This window comes from Crinia signifera, chromosome 3, assembly GCF_055691185.1.
Source record: "Crinia signifera chromosome 3, ASM5569118v1, whole genome shotgun sequence".
Classification (NCBI taxonomy): Eukaryota; Metazoa; Chordata; class Amphibia; order Anura; family Myobatrachidae; genus Crinia; species Crinia signifera.
Window position 1 is genome coordinate 311,757,052 of NC_139219.1, and position 20,171 is coordinate 311,777,222.

Consider the following 20,171-nt stretch of genomic DNA (forward strand, 5'->3'; position numbering starts at 1 on the left):
ATAAATAGGGGCCCTTACAAACTTTTGCAATGGGGCCAACATGTATCTAGTTACGCCACTGGGCCGATGTATTAATTACTTTTGTGGCCAGTCCTCCCAAAGTAACAGTTTTTCAAGGATTGAAGCAATATGTCGATCATATTTGCCGACTCCTAGTCCACCGCAATGATAAGCCGATTTTGAACACCGTTTTCATAAAAGATTTTATTATAAGATTGTATTATCTTAGTCACATTTTGTTTGAAAATGTTTTTTTGAAATGTAAGATGTGGAGTGATGTTGCAAATCAGGAGCACACTTTTCAGCACTAGGGGTCACTGATCAACGGTTTCTGGTAAGTATAATCAGAGGTAGGGGGAGGAGGGCTGCGGGGGTATTTGGCAGTGGCGCATATGTGGGCATACACAGGGTAGTTTTCACAAAAAAATACCCCAAGTTTTGCAGCAACCAGATTTGAAGGGGCGGAGCATATTTGCAATGACTGCCTGCATGCAATAATCACAGGTGGTCAGTGATGGGGCCAGGGGGGACTCGTTTGCATCTTTTGTCCCCACCCCCTTGTGGCAAAATGCCTAAACCGTGCTTCTAAGAAGAGGGAGCCCACAGGATGCCATTATCATACAATGGTATCATATTGGCCTCACCACTCCACGTGGAATTGCTGGTAATATTCTTTCAATCCTGCCCACTTTTCTAGGAAGTGGTTGGGATACGGGAGAAACACTGACTCCTCCAGTAGCCAGGGGGACTCCCCAAAAGTTAAGGAGCCTCCCAGTAAGGAAAGTATGAGTTCTACTCTAGAAACCACAGGTGTGCTAATGGCCCTCAAGGCAGAGGAAGAAGACAAGTGAGAAAGTATAGTGTTCGCTATGTCTCAATATATTATATAAAACATTGTTGTGGCGGTTTATCGGCCCAGCAATGGGACAATTACCACCAAACGTCGACCGGTGGTAATTAAATAACGACTTGTAAGAAAATAAAAGCTGCTTACCCTACATTCCGTTACTTCTAGATTTATTAAAGCTCCTGAAACAAGTGTCATTTACTGCCCATAGCAACCAATCCGCTTTGGTCTATCGTTTTCTTGAAGACTATAGAGAAATGATCATTAGAATTTGGTTGCTATGGGCAACATCACAGCTTAGCTTGTTGAAGCTAAGTTTTCTCAGAAATGGTTCTGTTTGTGACATACATTTGTGCCCTACTGATACCCCCTAACCGGAGGTGTTGGGCTCCTGCAGGTGGACGTTTTGGGGTATGGGGGGGGCTTATTAAGCACCCCATCCTTTTACGTTTAGTACTGTAAGGAATGAGCAGGGATTTACTTCCTGAGCACCGTAAACATGCGGCCGGCACATTCCTTATATGCTTGGCTACGTCCATATGTCACTGCGCTGACAATGGTAATAAGTGGTAGTTCTGTCTATGACTGCCAAATAGAAGCCATTTATCTTTTATTTCTGTGCAGCAATACATTGAAGATTAATGCAGAATAAGGAGAATATAAGTGGTTGTTACACAATCCAAAATAGATGAAGTCTCGGAGAACAGTGACAGCTCACCAGGGGATTCCGTGGGCGACGTCCTCTTCGCTGTGTTTCATTATATACTGGGAGGAAAGTCAATAACTGCCGGGCCCTGGCTCCGACGATTGGCAGCTCCTTGGGGGGGAGGGGTCACAGTGTGACCTATGACACAGCTCATTTATTCTCTGCAAAGTTCTGTTCCCTAAACTCCTTTCTACATATTGATTTCCTCTCCAGCTGCAGCTGTGAACTCTATCATAGCCGGAGGTTTCCCTCCCGGCCAGCGCTGAGCACTGGACCTCCATCCCTCAGACCCATTTATTACACTCTGTCTGCCCATCACTCCATAAAACGCACCACCAAGGCAGTGCTTCTTGCATTCTATTTCTTCCTTTGTATGTTCTTCATATCGCTGTTGTTTTTTTTCCTGTTGGGGAATTTATTTTCCTGTTGGGCGGGGCCTAGCAGTATAAAACATGTTATTGTTACTGTGGGGGTCGCATATACCATACTGCATTTTCTTTGTATAGAGGGGCCCGATTCAGACCTGCGATCAGAGTGTAATAAAGCCCTGTGCATAGATTGCTGATCGTCCAAGGTCAATAGGTTGACCTCTATTGGTCGACCGGACATAGGACCTTATTCGGATCCCTTGAGGACGTGTGTGCCGGAGAAATCATTCGATGGTCAGTGACCATCGAATGATTTCTCCCCATCTGCGAATGGATGATTATGTAAATCATCCATTCGCAGCCGTGCGGGGGGGGCCAGAGAGGGGGGGCGGCACTCCGGGCAGAAGGTGGCGTCTGATGGACTCGCAAGGCTGCAAATTTCGCAGTCCATCAGAATAAGGTCCATAGGTCGACACATTAAAAAGGTCAACATAGCTTAGGTAGACAGGGTGAAATATCAACACAACCAATTGGTCGATATGGAAAAGGTCAACATGAGAAATACTGACATGCGGTTTTCCCGGTTTTTGGTGTCGACTGATGTCGACGTGGACACCTTATTAGTGTAACGTGCCCATGCAGGCACACTATTATATTCTCCCTCTGTGTCAACTTAGTAAAATATAAAAAAAAACACCTGTTTTTATTTCATGTCAACCTTTCCCGTGTGGACCTATTGTATGTGACCTTTTGACCATGTATGTCGACCTTTTTCATCTGTCAACCCATGGCCTGTCAACCATTAGTGCTTGACCTATTGACTGTCGAACGCATCCAAACCGGAGGCACGTGCACTCATACGGTATTCGTGCGCCTTGAAAATTCGCACAACAGCGAACGGGTGTGAATAACCCCCATAGATCTCAGGAATGCAGGCCAGTGTGTCGCTGTACGCACTGACTTGCTGTGGCTTTGTATAGTCATCATGAAAAATGTATTTCCCATCCCTCTAATATGTATATCTTTGCCTCCAGCTCCGGCTCAGAATTGTCTCCATTTATTTTCATCCATCTGAAGGTAGCTTTAGGTTGCTGGGACTAAACTGCATTCTTATTGTTCTTATACTACCCAGGCGGAATATTATCTTTGGGGAAAGATATCTGGTTGTCAGATCTGTGAGGCGCAGGGGAGCCATGTACTTTACTGCCTTTTCTTTTTCCCTAGCCCCCAGTGCAGAAGGAAGCACAGAGTGACACATGTCAATCACTTGCACTTCCTCCTGCAGCCAGTCATTTAGGAGCACAGTGACGGACAGCAATAATAACAGGGAGACTATGTACTGTTTAACCCAGTGATCAAAACTCTCAACACCTGGAATGTTAAACTTGGGACTCGTGACTCTCTGGGAGCTGCTGGCTATGCTGCGGCCCTATGTCTTTTCACCAATGTAAGCGCCTCGACCAGGGGACTCTGCTGCTGGAGGACTCTGCTGCTGGAGGCAAAAAATGGGACTGTCCCATGAAAATCAGGATGGTTGGGGAGGTATGCAGTAACTGTGCTCACAATATGGAAAAAGGGGGTATTGTACGTTTTCAGGGAGATGAGCGTTGTCACTAGAGCTTCTAAAAAAAATTTATACATCCAGGGCATTAGAGTACCTGGCTGGGTCCAGGTACTATTCAGGGGGTGTGGCCTAATCAGGGGAGGCGTGGCCATGCAGAATAAAATACAGAAAAAATAGTAGTTTAAGCTCCTCCCTGGCCACATGGCAGCTCAGCACACAATGATGGGCTGAGAAGAGGTAACCAGGTAACAGGGCCCCTCCATCAGACCTGGGGCCAGGTAATTAGTACCCCCCTCTCTCGGGGCCACTGGATACAGCCACTAAATTTCACCCATGACTCGTAAACATAAACCCAACTGCATGTTAGAGACAAGCTTATGACTCTTAAGCATGTGTAATTTGTATGTAACCTAGCTCATAATATACACACTGCTACAATATATGCAGTAGCATTTGTATCCTGTCCTTTTATAGGTTCCTACAGTACTTTGGCTAGTATCCAGCATATACTGTGGTTTGATTTGATGGCTCTCTAGTGGTCCCAATAGGTACTGCAGTTTTTGTTCCTCATTTATTGTTTTTTTCATTTATCATCTTTTAGTATAGTATGTTAGGATAAATTTTTACCTTGTAATATGCTGGATGTAAATGCAAACCATGTGTCTCACTAAAAAAGGAAGAAATAGAGGAATACTGCCTAACCTCCCCTCTCTGGATCCTAACCTTACCCTAACTGCAGCCAAACCTCAAGTCCCCCCACGAGTGCCTAAACCTAATCCCCCCTCCCCAAAGCCTAACCTTCCTACACCCCCCCCATTCCCCGGCTGCACGCTACTACTCCTTGCGTACTCACTGATAGTAATACCAACTGTCGGCATCCTGATCCCATTTGATGTTCCGTGTTTTGAGGGCAGTCGGGTTTCCAAGGTCGTCAGTATACTGAATACCGCCATCCTGGGATGCTGACTGAGGGGCAGATTTATTAAGCTCGGTGAAGTGATAAAGTGTCTGGTTTTTATCACCGGCCAATCAGCTCCTAACTGTGAAGTTACAGGCTTGGTTTGAAAAATAACAGGTAGGAGCTGATTGGCCGGTGATAAAAACCAGACACTTTATCACTTCACCGAGTGAAGTGAAATTTGAATTTCCTATAGACAGTAGAGTAAGAGTGCATTTGTTTTTCCTATAAAATATCTATATTTATATATTTTTACAAATATGTTTTTTACCTAATGCTTTTTTGTAATGGCAATTTCTCAGTATTTTGTGAAGAAAAACAAATAGCTCGTTACTGTAGGCGTTTAACGCATGAGAAATAGGTCATAATGCATTTTTAAATGTAAGAGCATCACATTAACATTTTATAACACACCGGTTGGAACAGCAACATTGACCCTTATTTGAACCACAGGGTAACCCTTAATTGTTTATTAATGTGAACAGGTCTGCACGAGCCCGTAGCGACAGAAGCCTTTCGCACGCGAGTTCTGACACTGTTCATACCGACGGAGGTCGTCGCCAAACCTCTCGCACATAACCTCTGCGCGTTATTTACTGAGCGGAGGCGCTGATGTATTTTCTGTGCTGCCATTACTGTGAACGATTAAACCCATCTCATTATGGTTTCTCATTTCGTTTAATGCAAAGCAACACAATTTTTTTTAAAAAGCGCGCGGAACCCACAGGACGGAATGGCCGTCTGGCTCGGTTCTAAGCATTAGAAAAACTTATATTATTGCACGAGTCCTCCTAATCATCTCCTCACTCCCCTGAGTGCACTGACCCATTTCAGAGCAGTATAATTAGCCTACCATGCACTGCCGTGTTTCCATTAAATATATATAAGCTTTGCAGGGTGACATTAACTTACCTAGTCTTTGTAATAATATACTGGAATATTTCTATTGCGTCTCTATAATATTTGTGTCCTCGCTCTCTCTCAATTAACCCTATGCTGTCTGCTCCAGGTAGCGTTGCCATTATTTCTCTATCAATAACTGTATATATGCAAATCCTTAGTGATTTTAATTGGATTGTCTTATTTAGCCTTTTTTTATTTTATTTTACTGACATTGACATATTGGTTTATGTGGCAGGTTTTATTTGGTTCTGGCTGTCGCAGCTGAGAATAGGTACAGTCATATTTTACAGTCACCTGGATTTTATTTATATGTCTAGAGCCTTCGGCAAAGAGACTGGAAATACTTAAATCCCATCTCTTCTATAATCACCGGTATTTACGGCAGACTATCAATTTTTCCCATCCCTTTACTGATATGAGCCATTGTTGTGTTTACTATGTTCTGAGGATTTTGCTTATGTTATCACTTATCATATAAACTCTGCACTTAGGCTTTATGTAGGGAAATCATTGATATTTATACAACTGATGGCTGATTTATCTAAAGTACAGTCACATCTAGCTATACTAACATAAGTGCAGATAACTCCTGATTCAGACCTATTCGCTAAGATGCGTATAGTATACTCGCAGACTAGCGAACAGCCGAACGCCCGCCTACCTATCCACTATCACATACAGGCCTGATACATATGCAGAAACACTCATTTTGGCATAAAATAGGGGGCTTGGCTGGCTGGTCAGGGGTATGGTCACATGACTGCATCATTGTGGCCCGCCCCCCAATAATTATCATCACAGATCTGCCTCTACTGCCTAATTCCTCGATTTGCGGCCTAACACAAAGTTTGTACCAGTAACCTTATGAACCTAATGACTCTTACCTCAGCAAATCTGTCCATTCAGTTCCGGTCCTCTGTGACATTTTCTGTATTTATTTATTTATCACCAGTTTCTTACATAGCGCACACATATTCCGCAGCGCTTTACAGAGAATATTTGAACATTCACATCAGTCCCTGCCCCAGTGGAGCTTACAATCTATATTCCCTACCACATGTACACGCACACACAGACAGACTAAGGTTAATTTTTTGGGAGCCAATTAGCCTACCAGTATATTTTTGGATTGTGGGAGGAAACCGGAGTACCCGGAGGAAACCCACGCAAGCACGGGGAGAATATACAAACTCCGCACAGTTAGGGCCATGGTGGGAATAGAACCCATGACCTCAGCGCTGCAGTAATGCTAACCATTACACCATCCGTACTAATCTCCACTCATTAACAACACGTTCTCTGTCACTTCACAATGGATACATGTAACTAAGGAAAAGTGCAGCAGGGCACTAAAATATAATAGCAGTTATTAAACAAAATACAATGACTCAGGTCAAAGGTAAGGCTGCAGTCCGCTGTGTCAGCAGTCGATATAGGCAGCAAAACAAGCAGAAAATGGCTCCTTTTTTATTTTGCTGTAACAGCTTTATTTGTTCGTAGCTCTCATAACAATTAACAAACCAAATATAAGTAATATAAATGTGTGTGCCACTCGCAGACTTCCGCTATAGCAGGAGAAGTACTAGGTCAAGAGGGATAATGCGGAGAGGAATATCACACCAACCAATCGGCTTCTAGCTGTGATGTTTTGATAAATTGGTGTTCATGGTGCTTGGGCACATCCCCCATCTGATGCACCCCATGTGCCACAGCGATTTTACCAGACATGGGGCCAGACGCACTAAGCTTCAAAAGTGATAAATGGAGAGTGATAAACAGCCAGCCAATCAGCTCCTACTTGACTTGTCAGACTTTTGAAAAATGTCAGGTCGGAGCTAATTGGCTGGCTGTTTATCACTCTCCATTTTATCACTTTTGAAGCTGAGTGCATCTGTCCCATGGCCACGCCTCCTGCGCTGGAAGTCCTGCTTAATTTGTGTTTTAGACCTAGAAGCCCAATATCGATTAAGTTCAATCTGACATCGATCAAAATCGACCTTTTAGTAAATATGCCCCAAAACTTAGAGCACCTTCTCCTTTGACAGCGATGTCAATAATATCCCTCCACACAAATGGAAACACTGAACTTTTTATAAACCTAGAAATGACCTTTTATGAACCGGTCCTACAGGTACATTACATGAATGATTTATGAATCCGTTAGCCAGAAATAGAACTACTGGCCCAATATTGTGAATCATCTTGGGAGCCGCTGGAGACTTGTTGATCTCCGCTTCGTTTTATTTCTTTATTTTTGACCATTTTAGGTGATCGTTTTATTTTTTTCAAGGACCTTTCCTTAGTTCTATAGAGACATTTCTTGTTGGCGTAATGTGTGTTCATATTATTATTCATATATTCATATATTATTTACTGTAAATATCCTTGCATTTGCAGTACGTGACCTTATACTTTTACTTGATATTGTTATGGTCGTCTGGATAATTCTATACATTGCATTTGCAAGTAGTGCGCAAGTACAAATAAAAAAGTGTTTCATCGTATATGGTCGGGCGCGATGCGATGTGCATTCCTGCGCACGCACAGCACTTAAAGTATGTGCGGCACATACTTTTTGCACTAGATCGCATCACATCTACTGCAAAAAGCACGCGGCTGTAGCACATTGCGCACTTTTTCTTTGCAATGTGATCTAGTACAAAAAGTATGGGGTACATTTCTCCGTGTATGGGCACCCTTAGGTTCTCCGGGTCTTAGGAGGTATAAGATGTAGAGATGTTGCCCACAGCAATCAGTCTGATCCTACTTGTCATTTATCCAGCACATTCTAGAAGGTAATTCATACCTGCCTGCCCTCCCGGTGTCTATGGTAACCAGATGACACAAAATGCGTCATCATGCCCCTCCCACTGTGCAAAGCCTGTAATACCAGCATTGCACAGCAGAGCATGGACACAATTACGCCCCCACTTACAGGCTCCTTTGGTGAGCCCAGCCCCCTTTTGCATCACACCCAATGGTCCCGCCCCCTACATCCTCAAGCTGGCTGTCCTCTCCCTGAGGGATATGGTCATTGGGTCACCACCACTAGGTCGACATGCAGATAGGTCGGCATGAGTTTAGGTCAACATGACTTTAGGTCGACAGGGTCATTAGGTCGACATGGGTTTGGTCGACAGGGTCATTATGTCGATATGGGTTAGGTCGACAGGGTCATTAGGTTGACATGGGTTTTTTTTCCTGTTTTTTTTTATTTTTTTGAGCCGACATTAGGTCGACATAGGGTATTTCATGCCCTACCATCCACTAGGGCGTGGTGGGAGAATAAAAGTGTGCCGAGCGTAGCTTGGCACCATGCCCAAAGCATGGCGAGCACAGCTAGCCATGTGAGGGGACGTGGTGGTACGTTTCGGTGTCCATGTCGACACAATATGTGCCGACAGGCGGTATTTCATTCCCTACCTACATAAGGGTAAAAAAATTTAAATAATACATTTTAAAAAACCATGTCGACGTTTTCCCTGTAGACCTTACCCCTGTCGACCTGACACATGTCGACCTTCCTGCATGTCGACCTTAACGCATGTCGACCTAATGACTGTCTAACAACTTGCTGGTGACCAACTGATCCACACCCTCCCAGAGAGGGCAACCTAAAATTCGGCAACCCTGGAAAATAGCCAGAATCCGATTCATTGCTATGGGTTGCATCTCCGCTTCAGTAAATATATAGACTGCAAATGCATGTAAAGGGCCCATCCACTACTGCAACTTCTCATAGGGAGGTCCCGGGCGGCAGGATCGCATGTAATATATCGCATGTGTTTTGCATGCGATATATCGCATGTGATCCCATTTCACGCCGCGGGATCCGATGGATCCGATGGATCCTTGTTGCAGCAGTGACTCTCTCCAGCTGCGATCTGATGCACATTGAAATCAGATGTAAAACAGGTACGATTTTGCGCTTTTCATCCGATGCCTCGGAATCGGATGGAAAGGGCCCAATCACAGGCCCATTATGACTATATTCAGGGAGTGTCGCTGTGACTTTTATCCTGTGCGCAGCTGCAATGGCTCTGGTGTGTCGCTTCCTGCGGCTCTCCTGCGCGACCATAGTTCTGCTCAGAAATCCTATAATCAACTGATATGCGACAGACGTCGTGTCTTTGTATGCAGGCACAGGGACTCGCAAAACCGCCGGTGTATGCGGAATTTGCCTATTCTCCCACAGTCGCTGCCTACAAATTCACAGCCTAGGTTAGTGTACATCCCAGAATCCAGCCCAGTATTGGGGGGTATTTTGTATTGATTTACTATTTTTTTATGTTCGTATTGAACTTATAGTTTTAGCTCGAGTTTGCACTTTCAGTTTCGCAGCGAATGTGTAGAACTCATTAGGCTGGTGAATCAGTAACCTTTACAAATCCACGCTGATGCACCATGGCAGCTAAACATCGCTCAGGTGACTGGTGAGATTTTATTGATTGATTACCTATCATCATACATAATCATAAATACATCTGTACATATACATCAACTTTGTTAACCTTAAGCTGCCCGCACAAAGGTTAAAGCTCATTGATTTTCCTGTATAGTGAGTGTTTTGTGCAGACTGTAGTCTAACATTTCATTTTGATTTACATGCATAATGTATATGCATAAAGGGAAACACTCTTGTGAGCTGGAAACAATTTTCATTGAGACCAAAGGGTGTCTCTGCAATATCACTATCTAGTGCACTTACATATTGCTTATTTTATAAAATGGTTGCATCCACTGATTATCAGAAATAATGGTCTGGATCATGAAATGTCTGCCTCCATGATCTGTATACAACTGGTAAAATTATTATGCTTAGAATGTACAAAATGGCCAACTCCATGGTCTGTACAGCTGGTAAATTCTGTCTGCTTAGAAAGTACAAAATGACTTCATGGTCTGAATTACACTGGTAAAATCATTGTGTTTAGAAGGTACAAAATGGCTGACTCCATGGTCTGTAGTCAGTTGGTAAAATCATTGTGTTTAGAAAGTACAAAATGGTTGACTTCATGATCTGTAGACAAATGGTAAATTCATTCTACTGTACTTAAAAAAAAAACATGGCTGCTTCCATGAACTGTAGCATACAACTGGTAAATCATTCTACTTAGAAAGTACAAAATGGCTGCGTCCATGATTTGTTTACACCTGGTAAAAAACATTCTGCTTAATAGGTAATGTATGACTGTGGAACATCTTTAGTAATCATCCATATTCACTATTCTCTCACCCATGAGGAGAACTATGACCTATTGCAAAAAAAGACAACTTTCATTTTTTTTTTGGTATATTTTTTATTTTTTTATTTCTCAGCTGGACAATACATACAATATGACCTCTGGGCTACTGCTGCAAGCTACTTCCATGAGATTTTGAACCTTCATGTTTAATTTGATCAAAATTCTATAGGAAACTCTGTTCATCGGTTCTTAGTTCCAAACATCCAGATTAGACAAATATTGGCCAGTTTTACCCTGTACCTGGAAACCATTAAACAGCCAGTATTTCCATCATTTTTTATCTGCAGAAAGATAATTTACAGAACACACAGTAAAAGCCACCAAGTTCAACTAACGCATTTCACTGCAGACAGCAACGGTTGAAGATAATGGAATTTTAGTAACGGTGTTGATCCTTGGCCAACACCAAGTGAAGAGTTGGAAGTAGATTGTGCAAACATTGCTCAACATTTCCATAAAAAAGTTGATCCTTTAATACAGAATAAAGTGCGAAAAATAGAAGCTGCAACCAATGAAGTAACAGAAACATGTTTACGTGTAAGATCAAAGGCTGAACTTTTGCTGTTACTGTAACCATTCACTAGTCTGGTGGCAATTTTTTACCCAGTTGCCATACTGCCCATTCCTCAGCCACGGGGACACGATGGCTGCCTTCCAGGTAGGTCTATCTGCTAGAATTCACAATTTGATACTATCGATGATGATTTCTGGATTGGTACTTGGGCCATGTGATCTCTATCGTATTGTCCTATCCTTCAGGGTAATTCTGTCACATGTTTCTCTAATTTGTCGGGGGGGGGGGGGGTGGTGGTGTAAGGTTTGTTTGTTCTATGAAAATAATGAAATGAACTGTAATTGATTTGTTTATGCATAATTGTTTCCATTCTATATAATTGCTTGCTTTGATGCACGCTGGTTTTATAACTTTTTCTGCAAATACAGTCAGGGCACGATCAATTGTTTCCGCAGGTCTCCTAATCCTTTTGAATCATTGCCTGTTCGTATTGTGCATCATAATGTAATGTTTATCTGGTAAGACCCAAACGCATTGAACAGAATGTGAAAGTGGATACATTATTTGAAAGAATTGCATTATTTCTTTGTTTTTTCCCCCCACACCTATTAATAATATCATAATTACGCACTCAGTATAATGATGTGTTTGTATTCCGGTGGTATATATTTTGTTATGCTTTTATTACTGTACTGTTATTCTGCTTTTGTGTTTTACTGCCCTCTGTGTTTTATATTCTTGTTCAATTATATTATGTTCATGGTGTCTGTGACCTCTTTTACTGTCAGCGTTCAACCAGCCTTGCCAAATACAAACAAGAATTAGAAATATATATATATATATATATATATATATATATATATATATATATATATACATATACAGTATATGAATGGGGATGATTTAGAAAACAGCACACAGGAAAAAAAGTCATAAGAGGCTATGCACGAAAACTTGGAGAGAGATAAAGTGTATAGAGATAAAGGGGGGAATTTACTAAGATGGGAGTTTTATTTGACATGGGATGTTGCTATAGGCAACCAAACAGATTCTATGTATTATCTTCTAGAACGTGCTAAATAAATATCTCATATGAAATAAAACTCCCATCTTAATACATTTACCCCAAATGGTGAGATGTACTAAGCCTTGACAAGTGATAAAACTCAAGTTCAAACACAGCCTGTGACATGGCAGTTAGGAGCTGATTGGCTGGTGGTTCATCCCTCTTCATTTTATCTCTTTTCAAACTTCGTACATCAAGTATCAACCAACCGGCTCCGCATTTTTCAGTCACAGCTTGTAACATGGCAGCTAGGAGCTGATTGGCTGGTACTTTATCTCTCTCCAACGCTTTGTAAATATACCCCATAGTCCATAGCAGCCAAATTGTACATGTCCACTTTCTAGCGCAGAATGGAAACGAACGTCTGATTGGGTGCTACGGGTTACAACATCTTTGTCATTTTTCAGAAATGCCCCCGATTTGTGTTTTCGTCGTTTTCAACTTGACAAGAGACTAAAAAAAACAAACAAATTTCTTAATTGGAACCCTGGCAATGTCTGTCTTCTCTGTTCTGCAGAAATGTTGAAGGAACTGAACCAGCAGCGCAGATCGAAAGAGTTTACAGACCTGAAAATTATTGTTGAAGGCAAAGAGTTTGAAGTCCATCAAAATGTTCTAGCTTCCTGCAGCTTGTATTTCAAGGACCTGATTAAAAGGTTTGCCTCCCGTCCAGCTGTGATCTGGTCTGTTCCTTTGTAGGGCGCATATGTGTGGCTTTCTTTATTTTTTTCTTTCTTTATTTTTTTTCTCTTCCTCCCCTTTCTTGCAGGTCCGTGAAGACTTTGAATCTCCTTTGTCACAGAGCCAGTAGCCATTCTTTACAGTTTTCTTGAATGTACTTTTCAAATCGTATACCCTGAAATACATTAACACACGTCAGACCGGTGACCAGGTCTCTAGCACCGACAAAACCGAATTCTTCTGTTTTGTGTTTTTAGAGTAAGACGAAACATTCAACTGTTTTGAGGTTAAACACAGGCCCAGTATTAACGTCATTAGAGCGGATAGACTTTGTCAGCATCAATAATTAAAAAAACAAAAACAGTCAAAGATAAAATAAAAAAGAGGCCCGATTCAGGGATGTGCGCTAAGGCATTACCAGCAGAGGCGCCGTACGCAGTGGCTCTGTGATAATACGCTAAAATTCCGTAGCCTGAAAATGCGAATATCAGCATCTGTGAAGAAACACCTAGCGGTGCTTGAAGATTCTATGATAATTGCCCATTTGTGTAGCCCTATGGCGCTATGTTTTCTGCATATGAGATGTAGGCTGAGACACTGTGAAAACGGTCGCGATACCAATTCATTCCCAATAGCCAGCCCCCTTTGCAAATCCCTCACTGCTTGGCCCTTGGAACTTGTGCAGGGGTGACCTTGACGCAAGATCAGTTGCCCCATATTCGCTCAACAGCGTAAACCTCTGCATTGCATACATCACTGAATCGGGCCCATAGGACATAAGGAGATAAAGAACATAAACAGGAACCAATCAAAAAACGATGAGTCAACTGAAAAGTCCATGTTAAAATATGGCCTCATCTACATCATTGTTTCTTAGGTCCCCCAGATAATTCTCTCCGTAGCCTCTTTGTGAGATAACTCAGCCATCGGCCTCCCAGTGCGGAGCTTAGCAGAGCCAGTGCTCTAAGTGTGCTTAGCAAAAATACAGATAATATCAGTAGTCAATTGCATGCTGTCTTTACGATACCTAATACTTATAGCTGTTCTAGCACCCATATCTGTCCTGCAGTCTCTCCGCTCGTCCGCCATCTCTTATTTTTATTGTGTGCGTGTTTTTGTGGCTGTTTTTTTTTTCTTCTTCTTATAATCCATCAAGCTTTTTTTTTTTTTATGTGTGTGTGACTTTTTTTGATATTTATTTTTCCTTCTCATCTTGATTTACTCCATTTCCTTTGTTCCACGTTTGCTTTCTCGCACACTGCCAACAGAATCACTCATAGCGTTTTCATGAGCCAGGGTAGCAAAAGAGTGAGTTATATGAGTAAATGAAGTAATAACAGTGATACGGATAACCCCTATTTCTCTCAATCATCAACAAATTAATCCTGGTGCATTCTTTGCTTTGCAGCGTGCCCCCGAGTCCCAGAGCGGGAGTGCATTCGCGGTTTGCCGTGAAGACGTCATTTGCCTTTCGCTATCAGAAACTCAGTCCTCGATCTCACATACTAACACTGTAGCGGTGTCATTTGCTTTCCAGGACATTGACGCGGCTGGTCCTTGTTGTTGTTTATTTATTTGTCTATATTGCTACGACCGATCCTGAGAGAGCTGTGTATATATAATTCCGCTTGCTGCTTTGTTGGCTTGTCATTAATAATACATACCGCAGACTTTGGTGCTGTGTGTCTGTGCGATTGTCTGAGTGTTAAGGAATACAAAGGCTGTGTCGGTATAGCATGCTTGATTTGTGTGCGTGCCCGCTCCCCACTTCCTCCCCCCCCATTTATTTTCATAGTTCCCCGTAACCCTGTGTTATCTTTGCTGTACTCCAGTTTAGTATTCACAGCAGCGCCTGATGGCTGTTATCACTTATAAGTACAGAGGCTACTTATTTCGTAGATAATGGCAATGGATGGAGCCCTCTAGCCTTTTCTGTAAAAAGTGTTTCCGCTTCTCTGTGTTTATGCTTTTGAAATTCAATTTATTTTATCACTTAGTGGAAGAAATTCATCAGTTTTTTTTCCTTCCCGTCTTCCCAGTGGTGCAGAGATGGAAAACGTTTTGCTAGGTTAAAACAGTTGCAAGGTTCCTTAGAGTGGAGCAATGTAAAATGTTCTCCTTATGCAAAAACGAAATCCCTCTTCCCTCCTCCTTCATGTCATCGCCACCGGCTCCCATGGCCCCATCTGTTTGTTTTGTCTGCCAGGAATTAAAATGAATTTTGATTCCTTTAGAATGTAAGCTCTCGTGAGCAGGGCCCTCTTCCCTCATGTGCGTTTCCTTCTCTTCGAGGGCACCAAATCCTGCGGTTTTCTGCCACCCTGATACTTATCTCCGTGCCGTCTGCTGATGCAGCTGTGGTTTAGTGCGCTGTACTTGTCCTCTATCGTATGGGACTGTAAGTCATTGTTTCCTGTTTTGCTTATTCGTTTATGTATTCTGTAATTGGGTGCTTGGGATCCCTTGTGGCGCGAAATAAAGGATAAACATAGAAAAATGTTGTAAAGGGCCAAAAAGGTTGGGTGGAAGTGCGCCACTGCTCGCCCAGCACATATCTTGTCCCAGGCCAGGCCTAATTAGCTCTTTCAGAAACCTTGGCTTATAATGTTTAGAAATAAACTCTTAAAGCCTATTCTGGAACCGGAATTTATTATTCTGGCAACTCCGTTCCTATAAAGTCATCAAAGACTGAAGAAAGACAAAGTGGGGAGAGGAAAAGAATCAGCCAATCATCGGCTACAGATGGGGCCCGGCTCTTCTTTGCTGGCGAATCGCCAGAACGTCACCGCTGGCGATCCGTCAGCAGCCCGGCTCGCCATCTGACTGAGACACGCGTGCGTCTCATGTGCACGCGCGTCTCAGTGTCCGTGTGCCGGGGGGGGATGGAAACCTGTCCGTCTCCGCTTCAGGGAGACGGACAGGTTTAAGAAGGGGTGCGGGGAGGCGGTGGTGACCCGGGGGAAGCCGTCAGAAGGGGACGTGCAAGCATCTCGTGCGCGCGCGTCCCCTTTCGCAAAAACAGGTGGCGGGGGATGGCGAATGGCATCTCCATCGCCATCCCCTGCAAAGAAGAGCCCAGATCCATCTGTAACTCGCATGTTACAGGCTGGGTTTGAAAAATGATGGGAGCTGATTGGCTGGTACTTTATCTTCATCACCTATCACCCTGCAATGATGCAGGGTGCTATTGTAAGGCGGGATCATAATGATGCAATCATGATGCCACACCCCCTTGGCAGCCCATCTTCCCACCAACCACTTCCCTATGCACCTACCTCACTGAGGAGGGGTAGCAAAATAGTTCAGTATGCACCGCAAACTTAAAATGATCAAGACATTAGAGGGCCTTACACATTAGACGATATTCCTAATGATTTTGTCGATAATGACAATATAAAAAATATTATCCAGCATCGACGTTTGATGTTACGCACATCTTGGGCCGTCTGGAAACCTCGGTAGCCGAATTCAAAATGCAGCTTGGCCACCGCTCTGGTTTCCAGCGGGAAATTACGTTTATTTCAGGGAATGTGTGAGCGCAAACCCTGACACTTGCAGAAAGCTGTCACATCTGTCTGCTTCTTAAGGACTTTTAAGAAAGTGAAAAATAGAAATTTCAAATTTGACTTTTATTCTTCATGTTGAATAGCTCAAAGAAAGATAGAGATAGATAAAGAAAGAGAGACATCTTTTGATTTATAAAGAAGTATTGATACCGGGCGCCTTCAAAGTTTCAACACAAATCTTTTTATTTATTTATTTATTCTCTTCCTGTTCTTTACGGTTAGGATGTATCCTGTCTCCATGAGGATGAAATGAAACTTTCTCGCAAATTAATTTGGGGATCCAAAGGTTTTGAAAAAAGTTTTTTCTCTCTCTCTCTGTAACCTGTCTGGTGACGGTGGAGAAAATAGCTGCTGAGGTTGTTTTCTACTACACATATAGTGGCCTATTTATAAATGAAAGATGGATGCCAAGATGGTCGCCGAGGCTGCAATTACGTGTGCGCGGCGCTATTTTCTTCGCTGTGTCAGAGCAAAATAGTCTTAAGGCCCATACACACTGGGTGATTTTGAGCTTAAAACCGCTCAAAACACCAAGTTTGAGCGGCTTTCAGCTCAAAGCCGCCCAGTGTGTGTACGGCCCGACGATGAGCGCTGCTGCGCGCTCCCGCATCATCGCTGGGAAAGCCAATCATCTACTTGTATTACCAGCAGATGAGCGGCTTTGTGGTCAGCTTTGCATAGCGCTGCACTATGCAAAGCCTTCCGATACTACTGAAAACATCGGGCAGGTGGAAAGCTGCTTAGTGTGGATACACTGAGCAGCTTTCCCCCCAGCGATGACAGCGGTCATCGCTGTCCATACACGCTGGGCATAATCGGCCAGTGTGTATGAGAGTCCCAGCGATATCCACACTTTCCATTGATCCTGCATCACTACCCCGTGCCTACATACACTGGCTGGTCATCTCTATGACACCCAGCTTTGCTCCATCTAACCAGTATCTGTAACAGTGAGTACACATGCGGATTACTAGTTCCAATATTATGTTCATGCGGCACTGGTTCTCAAAGACCAACTTATTACTATGGGAAGTGAGCAAATCCCTCCTCTGCCACCGCACAGCGCGACCAGTCAGCAGCATAATCACCGGTAGATATCACTGCTAATACTGGTCTACCCTCCCGTAAATGCCAGAAGACTCACGTAAAGATGCGGAAGATGAGGCCACAGAAAAGTGGCCTCATTTTCCGCATCCCAGCTGCTTCCTGGTGAAACGGGCAGAATGAAGAGATAGCATTGTATTATGGAAGGTACGGGTCTTAATTACATGAATTCACGTCATTTAGCCCCACTCATACATACCTACTTTTTAGACTCCACTTTGGAAGAATCCCAGACTGGAGACACGGAAGACCACTTTGGGGGCGGGGCCGAACTGGCTCATCATTAGGCCCCCAAACACAGGGAAACACCCACAATAGGTCATCTGACATGAAGGGGTGGGGCCAAATCACTTGATTATTCACTTAGTCATGCCTCTTCCTGCGATTGCCTTCACTAGTAAACGGAGATTGGCCTAATTTTCTAGGGCTACTTGGGACTATCCCAGAAATATCTAGTTTCCTGCATCGCAGACCCACAAATATGGCCCCGGCCACTGATCGCAGACCCACAAATCATGGTATTTTGAGGCAGAACCTAATGACTGACAGACCCCTAGCCCCCAAAGCTGCAAGCAGCGTCTCATCTCTGGACTTCTCGTGGAGATATAAATGAAAATTGGTCACTGCTACCTCTGTAGCAGAGATACTGGTTGTAAGGACAGCTGCTTTTGGGAAACGCTGTTTATTCCTGATAAATAATGTATAATACAATTTGCAGGTTCTTGTTTTGTAAAGTACAAAACCTTCTAGGGCCGCTGTAGCACTTTAAAAAAAAAAAAAAAAAAAAATATTGGACATGAAAGTGGCACTTCAAGCGGCAGAACTTTATTAAAGTTCTTTTAATGTCAAGTTTCTATTTAAAACAAGGAGCAAGGCAGAGGTCCACAGACAGTTATTAAGGACTGAGCACAGGCCGGCCGCCACGTGTTTACCTTACAGGAGGACAAATAGGAGCTGGGATGAAAGAAGTGGACTCTTGTGGCCTTTTTATCTATTAGCGAAGGTTCTACCCGTGCTGTCTCTGAAGATTCTACTGCCAGCTCCGTGTGAGGGATCCGGGAGCAAACGTACCCTCGCTTCCATTTCCTAAATTGTTTACAAATGTCATTTAAGATAACAAAGACAGCGATGGAGCTGGCCTGCTCTGAGACGCAAAAATAATGCTCGAGAAACAATGAGAATAATAGAATTTCATTTTATAGATGGCTTGTGTAGCAGCAGGGAAGTGATCCGTTCTGTGAATGGGTTGTTGAGTTTCATCGGTAAGGTTCCATGGCTTTTGTTAACGCTTACTACCCCAGGCCGGTATCTATGGGTCAGGATTCTAAAAAGAATTGTTTTTCTATGTATCCATTCAGAGATATTTGGTACTTGGTTCTGTAAGACTCCAGAATTACTGATAGCTACTAATGGGCCAAAATCTAAACAGAGATAGGACAGGTGATGATTTATTTTTTGGGGGGCTTCAGAGTCCGCACTGCACCTCCCTGCAGTGACCAGTGATGGCAGCACTGTAATGCTGCTGGGCCCAGAACACATTGAGGTCAGATCTATTACACCCTGAAGGGTGTGGATGATTTGAAAGTTGCAAATCATCACGACACCGGGTGCACTTTACGGCGGGCTGAATTCGCTGAAAAGTGCTCGCACCTCCATAGGGGTGCGAGCAATTCTCAGCGAATTCAGACCTGTGATCAGGGGCGTAACTATAGCACCGCAGCCCCCGCCACCGCGGGGGGGAGCTGTGCATGTGGGGGCCCCGGGGGCTGCGGTGCTATAGTTAAACCCCCCCTCAATCCCCCGCAGACTTACCTATCGCGCTGGTCCCGGCGGCTCCGTTCTTCTGCTGAGGACCACCACAAAATGGCCGCCCCCATACAGCAGACAGTTTCAGAGAACTGTGTGCTATATGGGGGCGGCCATTTTGTGGTGGTCCTCAGCAAAAGAACGGAGCCGCCGGGACCAGCGCGATAGGTAAGGTCGTGGGGGATTGAGGGGGGGTTTGCATGGGCGGCGGGGTAGGGGTGCTCGGCGGGGCGGCGGGGTAGGGGTGCTCGGCGGGGCGGCGACGGGGGGGTCGCCCAAAACATAGCTACGCCACTGCCTGTGATGGTGCGAGTTAGGGTTCATTCTGGTGCTGTTTTCAGCATTAAAATGGCACCCGAACGGCAACTCGCACCCTACGGGGTTAATAGGATCAACCCCAATGACTCAAGTGCCCAGGGTTGGGAATGGGGTACTTCCTTAGGTGCCAGTAAAAGTTTTCAGCCCCTGGGAAACCACTCTGGCCACCTTGCCTATATTCCTGTGTATTCCCTTACTGGCCCTGTCAACCAAACAGATTGTAGCTGTCATTTTTCTTGTGTAGTCTAGAAGCTGTCATCTGACTGGAAGCGACACCTGCACACAGTGTCTAATTACTGCAGACAGAGGGGTATTCCAGCAGCTCACTGAGCGCTGGCCATACCCCTGTAGTGTTGGGAGACTGTACCACGGCTCGTGATTTCCATGAAGCCACACCTCCATTTTTCAAGGCAGCGCCTCTTCCCTGGAAACATGCGCTGCAATGCTGCGCAAGAGTACCAACTTCATTTATGGAAAAGTTGGGGAAGGTGTGGGTGCTGGGAAATGTTGCATTGGCAGAAGCT

At 43.9% G+C, this 20,171-nt stretch overlaps 1 protein-coding gene across 2 annotated transcripts in view; it reads left to right on the forward strand.

Moving 5' to 3' along the window:
- KLHL29 (kelch like family member 29) overlaps window positions 1-20,171 on the forward strand; it is a 633,192-nt gene that overhangs the window by 472,033 nt on the left and 140,988 nt on the right. For both annotated transcript variants that reach the window (XM_083178618.1, XM_083178619.1), the window contains exon 7: window positions 12,690-12,828. In XM_083178618.1, the coding sequence (XP_083034744.1) occupies window positions 12,690-12,828 (139 nt within the window). The remainder of the gene's footprint in view (window positions 1-12,689; window positions 12,829-20,171) is intronic.